The sequence below is a fragment of the Rutidosis leptorrhynchoides genome, chromosome 6 (genome assembly GCF_046630445.1).
Source record: "Rutidosis leptorrhynchoides isolate AG116_Rl617_1_P2 chromosome 6, CSIRO_AGI_Rlap_v1, whole genome shotgun sequence".
Classification (NCBI taxonomy): domain Eukaryota; kingdom Viridiplantae; phylum Streptophyta; class Magnoliopsida; order Asterales; family Asteraceae; genus Rutidosis; species Rutidosis leptorrhynchoides.
The window spans coordinates 125,345,644-125,355,053 of NC_092338.1; the positions used below are offsets into that span (position 1 = coordinate 125,345,644).

Below are 9,410 nucleotides of genomic sequence, written 5' to 3' on the forward strand. Positions count from 1 at the left end.
CTCATTTTCTGATTTTTTAACTTTATATGTTTTTTTGGTTTTCTAATGTTTTTGTATTTTCTGGTGATGCCATTTTTTTCAACTAATCTACTAAAGCAAAAATCAAATAAACACAATCTTTTGAGGTTTTTCATGTTAAAATGCATAACAGAAAATAAACTAAACATGCAAAGCAGAAAATAAGCTAAGCTACATGAAAAAATGATGCAACATGCAGATGCAAATATACATATGATTCATATTGGATGGTTACTTCAATAACTCCTTATCGAACACGACCTCCGCCCTTTCTTTCACACCTAACACATTTAACAGGAATAGGAAACGTGGTTGGTCAAAAGCTTTAGTGAACAAATCAGCACGTTGGGTCATTATACCTATTTATAGGACATCAATTAACCGCTTTTCATAATAGTCCCTAATGAAATGGTACTTGATCCCTATGTGTTTGGTCTTTGAATGGTTAACAGGGTTTTTAGTTACAGCAATAGCAGCAGTATTATCAACATAAATAGGAGTGTTAGAAATATGCAAACCGTAATCCCACAATTGTTGTTGAATCCAGACAACCTGAGATGTACAACTTACATTAGCAATATATTCGGCTTCACACGTAGATTGTGCCACAGCTATTTGTTTCTTACACTGTCAACTTATTAGCCTGCTACCCAAAAACTGACAACCTCTAGAGGTAGATTTGAAATATATTTTGCACCCTCCATAGTCAGAGTCACTGTAAGCTGATAACTCGAACCCATCCTTCCGTGGATACCATAAGCCCAAACTCGGAGTTCCCTTAAGATAACGCATGATTTTATTTGTAGCTAACATATGATTCACATTCGATTGTGCTTGATAACGAGCACACAAACAAGTCGCGAACATGATATTCGGGCGAGATGCCGTAAGATACATCAAGGAACCGATAATAGCCCTATATAGAGTTGGGTTGACTTTGGAACAAGTATTTTCTGGTGTAATCCCGTGATTCACCGATAGAGGATTCTTGGCAACTCGTTCATCTTCCATCTTGAACCAGCTCAAGATGTCTGCTGCATACTTCGATTGATGTAGAAAGATGCCTTTATCTGTTTGATCAACGTGTAACCCTAAAAAGAAATTAATGGCCCCCGGTGAACTCATCTTGAATCGTTTCTGCATTACATCCTCAAACTCATCTACCGTTTTCTGATCTGTAGACCCAAAGATGATATCATCAACATAAACCTGTACCAGCATGATGTCGTCACTCTTTTCTTCGATAAACAGATTCTAATCAATGACTCCTTTTTGAAAACCATTCTCTATCATATAGTTTGACAGAGTTGCATACCAAGCTCTCGGGGCTTGCTGAAGACCATACAGCGCTTTCTCCAAGAGATATACCTTTTTCGGATTATGTGGATCAACAAAGCCTGATGGTTGAGTCACATACACTGTTTCTTGTAGAGTGCCATATAAGAATGCACTCTTCACATCCATCTGAAAAACCTTAAAACCTTTAAACGAAGCAAATGCCAAAAACATTCGAATAGCCTCTAGTCTAGTAACCAGAGCATAAACCTCATCGTAGTCTATTTCTGGAATCAGCTGATACCCTTTGACAACCAATCTTGCTTTGTTCCGGATCACGATACCTTGGTCATCTTTCTTATTTTTCAAAACCCACTTCAAGCCATACGGTTTACAGCCTGAAGGTGGAATTACCAAACGCCAAACACCTAAATGATTGAATTGTTGAAGTTCTTTCTGCATAGCTGAAACCCACTCATCATACTGAAATGCATCTTTGACCTCAGGCTCGACTTGCGACACGAAGCAACAGTGTGCATTCCTGAAGATTCTTCCGGTTTGATTCAAATGAGTATAAAAAGCAGTGGAGGATGTTGATCGTTCATCTGAAGTAGAAGGTCCACCTGTCTTAGCACCTAAAACACCTGCTGTAACACCGTACTTTTTACATACACATTTTTTTTAAAAGATACTCACAGGGGAAGACTAATTAATGTACATATTACATATTATTTACAGAAACATATGATTACACAAAACACTGGTGTTACGTTATTACTATAAACCATTTAACCATATAGTTTATTACAAAAACACATCATAGTGGAACTGTGTCAAACATCTTCGGTTGTCCTGCAAAACCCACTAAAAGCTGCTAATACACACATGCAGGGCAAAACACTGTAGGGGAATTAGCATAACGCTAAGTGAATGGCAATATCTAGGTGGACATCACTACAAGCATCAAGCACAGCTTATAGGCACTGGTCACTAATCACTTAAAGCCATACACAAGAGGACCGGCAACCCATAGCTGATCAAGCTAGAATATACCGATAGTCCACACTACTGAGTCACTGGTATAGTCTTCTAGACGTGACGCACTCGTCATTCATACTATTCCACTAATCAGTAACACTTGGACCCAATACTATCACCCTAAATATACAAGGTAAATAGCATTGACCTCTTTGTCGCACAAAACACCTCGACGTTCACTGGTGCGCACATAATCACATATAGTCACAATATTGGTCACAGACTCATTACACAGTCTAATTATAAGCATGGAACAGATCACTATACTTGTCACTGTATAATCACATCCATAAAAATAATCCCACTCACCTGGAAGCACAAGTACTCAGTTGTCTTATATCACTGAGCCTTCACCTTTCCGTTTATCACCTGAGAATATCAGTTCTCTAGTTAGTACACTTTTCAATCAAATAACTCATTAGCATAAATATCACAACAATACAGTAAATGGGTTAGAATTGCACTTGACCCAAACATACAAACACTGTCACTCGCACGGATGAGGTCTCACTCGTGCGACTGACTATGCTCACTCGCACGGGTGAGTATCCCCACTCATACAACTGACCTATCACTTATACTAGTGATTATCAAACCTACTCACACGGTTTAGTGTCTCACTCGTGCGGGGACACTTCACTCGCACGAGTGAGTGCCTCAGACGCACGGTTGAGCAAGTACAGCAGCACAACTGCACTTCGAGCTTTTTACACCCAACCTAAATTTTATTTAGTGTTTTAAAACCTAATCATTAGAAACTACACCTCAAGATGATTCCAACGATAGTTTATTCGTCAAAAACGGAGTTACGGTTTGAAAGTTACACCCTTTTCAATTTTACCAAAAGCTGGTCACTACTCACTCGCACGGCTGAGACCTCATACGTACGGTTGAGCCCTCAACCACATGTTTGATCCCTCAAAAGTATGCTCAATTGCTTGGTTGAGCTGTCTGTAGAACAGCTCCAGCTCGCTGTTTTCACGTTTTTTGACCCCAAAACTCGATTTCTGCTTGTTTTAATCAATCCAATGACCCAAGAACACTATATAATACATATATAATCTATTTCTAACCACAAGCAAGCATAATAAACACATTCAAGCAAGAATTGATTATCAAAAGCTTACTTTTTCAAAACCCACTTAAAACCCATTTCAATTCATCAAATTCTGAGATATTTACCTTGTTTTGATTCTGAAATCACAGAGAATTTGATGCACGAAATCACAATCTTCAATTTGAACTTGTTAATTTTATGGATTTAAAGAGCAATATGGTGTTTAGGGTTTGTATTTTACTAAACATAGCAAGTTATGAACGTACAGTACATATATATTTAATTTAGGTTTCTTCACATGAAGGTAAGCTCTCCCGTCTAACACACGGGTATTTACCAGTTATCTAAAACCCAAATCTTTAATAACTTATTCATTCTAAGTCAAGGAAATATGTTCTGTGACCCTTGTCACAAAACGCACATTATCCCATACACAATAATTATAAAACACATAATTATTAAAATCACTATTTTAGCACAGAAGGGTAAATAAGTCATTACCTACTAGGCTCAAAGCTAGGATGTTACAACTCCAGGGTCAAATACATAATCATCAAAATGTTTAGGGAGAGATACCAATTGACTGGACCACCGTAATCCGTCGGAGTCCATAGATTCTTCCGTAGTGGTCTGAACAGGCTCCTCAGTCGCGGTCTGAGTAGGTACCTCATTCACCACATCATCAAATACCTCATCAAGATATACATCCTCCCCCTCGGATTGTAAAGTCGTTTCCTACAGTTGAGGAACTGGATCATCAGAATCCAATTCATCATCATTCGTCCTGTCACCGGTGCACTTTCTTCACCTATAATCGGTATATTAGTTTACACACGCACATCAGACATGCGTTCAGTGGAGATACGCATGTTATACATCATTTGCGCTATAAGCTCTTCATCCTCAGAGTTATCCTCAGGTAGATGGAATGATTCAAACAACTCATCATAATCAAACTGCCATGAATAACCTTTTCCAGCTGGAATAGATGCGTGTCTTTGAACATCGATTTCAGTATGTTCTTCAACACACCGAGAATCCAAGTTATATACCCTTTTGCACGCATTCCCATAACCCAAGAACCTTCATGTATCAGCTTTCAGATTGAATTTCCCACCTGTATCCCAAACCATAATGGTACAAAGAGAGCCAAACGGTTCAAGATGTTTGATATTCAGTTTTCTTTTCAATAGCAGCTCGTAACTTGTCTTGCCATGACGTTTCATAACAAGAACCCTATTCATCGTATAGCATGCATTCGAAACTACTTCACTCCAAAATGTAACAGGTAGTTCTGAGTCAGCCAACATAGTTCTGGCAGTCCCAATTAAATTTCGATTCTTTCTCTCAGCTACACCATTCATCTGCGGAGTGTATGGTGAACTGAATTATTGTTGAATACCTCTTTCATTGTAGAACTCTTCCATCTTCTAATTTTTGAACTCAGTCCCATTATCCGTTCGGATCCTTCTTACCCTCAGTTTGTATAATGTTTCAAGTCTCGTGAATCATCACCTTGATTTGCTCAAACGTATCAGCTTTACTTTTTAGCATCACTACCCACGTGAAACGCGAGTATTCATCAGTAACCACTAAGAAATATGAATGTCCAGTGATACTCTTCTTGTTTATTGGACCAAAAAGATCCATATGAAGAAGCTCAAGAGGAGTATCAATGGAATGATGTTTCTTAACCTTATGTGGCTTCTTGGCTTGCTTCCTTTCTTACAAGGCACACATCTATCAGGAACATGAAAACCTTTTACATCAACAACTTCCACCAAACCGTTGTGAACTAAGTGATTCATTTTCGTGAAACTTAAATGACCCATCTGTTTATACCATAGAATAGACTCCTGCTCAGTAGCCTTGGACACAAATGCATGTTGCCCTGTTGCTGCCTTAACATAATCCTTTGACATATCCAGAATATACAGGTCTTGACATCTTGGTGCCGTCATAGGAATCATGTTTTCTGGAACTTTGTAATCTTTTCTCATAATATAACACTGCTGCTCGTCAAATAGAACTTTATGCCTTTTATCACAAACATGAGAGACTGACAGCAGGATATTCGACATCTTTTTCACATAACTCACCTTATCAAAACTGATCGAGGAATTTGAAATCATCCCTTGAGCAGTAATAAAACCTCCCTGATCACCACCAAAAGAAACAGGTCCACCTTTTATTGATTTAACATCATGAAGCAGTGACATGTTCCCTGTCATGTGCCTGGATGCCCCACTATCCACAATCCACGTATTTCGGTTTGGACTGTAGGCGACCTGTACAAGTAAAGGAAAAAGATTAGTTTAAGGGGGATACCCATGATTTGTCAGTAATGGGTTTCCCGTTAACATCAATAACTTTCTCATCTTCCCTGTCATTAGCAGCACCCGAGCTGCTAGCCCCATAAAACCCCTCTTTGGTTTTTCACATTTGATTTTTATGTAAAGGTTTCTTGAAACAAACATTATTTTGAACAACCTTTACATTATTTACTGGTTTTGACGGATTTTTAGCACACACATGCTTTTTAGACTTCCCTGTGGCAAATCTTCAAGGCATTCGATTCTTCGGAGGGGAAGCTGATTTAAATTGGTGAAAATTTTTAAGGGGACTCAACTCAATTCTCCTCCTTGGGGCAATAAACTTATTCGGACAATTAACCGCCCGATGACCTCCCAACCCACAATGAAAACATGAACGTGTAGTTTCAACAATATCATCCCTATAGTAAGAATCAAACCTAGGGTTGTATGTAGGTGGAGATTGAGGTCTTTGAGGCCTTGGTGTTGATCTTGTTTGCACAGGCGACCTCTCAGGAGTTTTACCCGGAGACCTTTTTGGTGGAGGAACATATGTTGGTGGTGAGTTACACGCAGGTTTCAAGAAATCCTCCTCCTCAAAACTAGGACCTTTTACAAACTTAATTGGGGATCGGTTCCTAATTCTGATTGGTCTTTTATTAGCCGGGTGTTTCAAGATTTTGACAGGCTTGAGGTTAGGGTTTCTACCTGCTTAGTCTTATCTACCCTTACTTTAGTATTCTCAGTTGTTTCGAACCCTTTACCCTTATCCTGTGTAGTCTCAATAGGTTGAATCTCAACATAATCCTCTCAAAACTGTTTCTCTGGTGGTGAGAAACTATAATCATGCTCAAATGGTGGAGGACATTGTTTATAGTCACTACTAGTTAATTTGCCTCCTATGTTTTGACAATACTCTAAAACAAAAGAAGACCTCTTATAGATATATGCCCTATCTCTTTCAGTTTCAAAGCTAATCCTAAAGGATTCTTTTTCTCTCTTAAGGTCATTTATCTTAGCGATCTGTCTCATAATGGTTTGAGTATTTAGCAACACATTGGATTTCAAATCAGTCACTTGGTCATCTAAGGTTTTGATGATTTCCTTAAAATCTCTCTCTCTAGTTTTAAAGATCAAGTTATCCTCATACTGTTTCTTAAGAACCTGATTACTTTTAGTAAGCACATCAATTTCCTGTTCTAAGGCGGTACAATTATTGTAGTTTAGGCAAATCTCAGTCAACTTCCTAACCTGTTCCTCTAAATTAACACATCTAGTGCAAATCTTAGCAGATTCCCTAAGTTCATTTAGTTGTAAATCTAGGCTAACACAATTTTCAGAAACAATATTAGTTTTAGATTATACCTTAGACTTGTTAGAAGAATCTGCCATGAACGCATAGAGACGTGTAACCTTCTCCTCATCATGACCAGCTTCTAATTCTGACTCCGATTTTGATTCCGAGCTTGAGCTATCCGACCCAATCTACAAGTTGCCTAACTTAACCTCATTAATCTCATTTTCTTTCACAGTTGCTGAGTTGCACACAGAAGATCGACCCACATATACACATGATTTCTTCGAGTCGTCGTCTGAGGATGAAGACTCACTGTCTGTCCAAATGTCCCCATCATTGTGTATGGCCCACTTAAATTTCTCTTGTACCTTTTTGTTCACAAACCCTCGACGCAAGTAATTTTCCCAGTACTATGCTCGATCAATCCTTTCTTCCATTCTGCATCCAAGGCACTTGCACAGCTTATCTCGTCAAACACACCACATCTTTTCTCTCTCAGATTTCTCTTTCTCAACTTCTTCATCTGTCATTTGAACTCTCACAACATTCGCATGATGATCATAAGCGTCAGTCACATCATAATGATACGCATATCCGCATGACCATACAGATTGCGCATTCAAAGTCCTAAGCCGCATACTAATTGCCATTTAAGACGTATGGCATGGGTATAGTCGCACTCTATGCGCCTATACCAATTAATGTGAGTTTCATATACTTGCACAAGGATCTATCATATTCTAGAAGAATATATGACATAACTGATACAGATTTTTTTTCTTAAATAACGTAAGTTAGTTAGGGAAAAGATAGCATTTATTTAGGGATGAAATCCTATTCAAACCCCAATTCGTGAGCCGATAAATACATAGCTCTCAAACCCTAAAAACACAATCGTTACTAATACATAACATATCATACACACTATCGTACGAACAAGCTTCATACGATCATTCACATAAAGACTTTCATATATGTTACAAATTATGAAACCTTTATGTCTTTGGGCCACTCAACCTCGTATGCTAGGTTGTTGGTGGACTCTCAAATCAGCCACCCTGTAGGAATCGAAATGATGCCGGTGTGGGTTATCCACGACTAAAGTCGAGATTCGAATATTGTTAGTCCTTAAACCCTTTTATGTACTCAAGTGTAGGTTCACCTTGACCTCGAGAAAGTATGCTTGATCATTTGGCTCCATCCGTAGGACCGGTTATATGAATAAACAAGATTGGAATTTACGTTGTGTATGATTTATTATATCTTTTTTCCATAAAACTTTTTTGTTTAATTAATCGGTCACTTTCAGGTTTTCAAAATCATCAGCAAGTATGGGTGGAGGAAACAAGCATGCCAAAAATCAGGGGCGATCGGACTCTCCAGTAAGTCCAGGGTTTCAAACACCTACAACGACTATTATGAACACACCACCGACGCCACCTGCACTAGTCAAAGGCACATCTAAACCTCCATCGACATTAAATGTCAAAACAGGACCATCTGCAGCAGAAATAGTTTCAAAAGAACCATCTAAGAATTGGTGGCACTCTCCTGATGGAAGCGTGTTAGAAACGGGAACTAACTTCAAACTATTTGAAGACTTGCCATAAAAAAACTTGAGCTTTGATTCTCCAAGCAAAACCATCCCACCAGGTTATAAATTTAAAACTACCTGTGTAGGCACCATACCAATCATCACTTCGATCGAGCTCGAAACTCTAATCGAGAGGGTTACAATGGAGAATTCTCAAGAAAGAATCAGACAGATGGGCCTGAGAAACCCAGACGGTTCATATATCATGCTGACTCCACAATAAGGGTCAGCGGAATATGCGTTTTCGCAACCAATTTTTAACGTTGTAAGCAAGCAATACAGTAGGACTCAATATGCCCCGACTCAATCCAACAACTTTATATCTCAATTGCAGCAAGTTGCGCCGCCGCATCTGGCACCGGCTTTTAATGAACCAGCACGAGTACAAGAATTTATGAATAACTGGTTCGCGGTAATGCTAGGACAAAAATCTAAACAAAGTCTCGAGTTAGCTCCTACGACAGAAACATTTGTGCCGTATATTGCAAACCATCCTTTTATAGTAACACATGTGTTACCTTTAACATTGAGAAGTTACGATGGATTATCCGATCCAGATGATTTCTTGCAAAGATTCGAAGGAACTGCAAGAACGCATAGCTGGGGTGACGTAGTGGCATGTCACATGCTACCAATAGTGTTGCAGGGTGTAGCAAGGGAATGGTTCAATAATTTTCCATCCTAAAGCATTACAGGCTTTGTGAATTTGCGTTCAAGATTCTTGTTGAATTTCCACAACCTGCGTGCCCGTAAAAGAACGCACGTTGAATGCCATGACATCAAACAAAAACGAAAAGAAAGTTTGGGGGAAGTCATAGA

The 9,410-nt window shown here is 38.8% G+C and overlaps 1 protein-coding gene across 1 annotated transcript; it reads right to left on the reverse strand.

Annotated features, from left to right (window-relative positions):
* Window positions 1-648: 648 nt before the first annotated feature.
* LOC139854054 (uncharacterized mitochondrial protein AtMg00810-like) lies at window positions 649-1,239 on the reverse strand. The gene has a single exon (XM_071843380.1). It carries the CDS (start codon window positions 1,237-1,239, stop codon window positions 649-651), a length of 591 nt encoding a protein of 196 aa, XP_071699481.1.
* Between the last annotated feature and the right edge of the window lie 8,171 nt (window positions 1,240-9,410).

What these genes read in the sequence shown, in the direction of transcription:
- LOC139854054 (XM_071843380.1), bottom strand. Translation starts at nt 1,239, where the DNA reads ATGCTGGTACAGGTTTATGTTGATGATATCATCTTTGGGTCTACAGAT.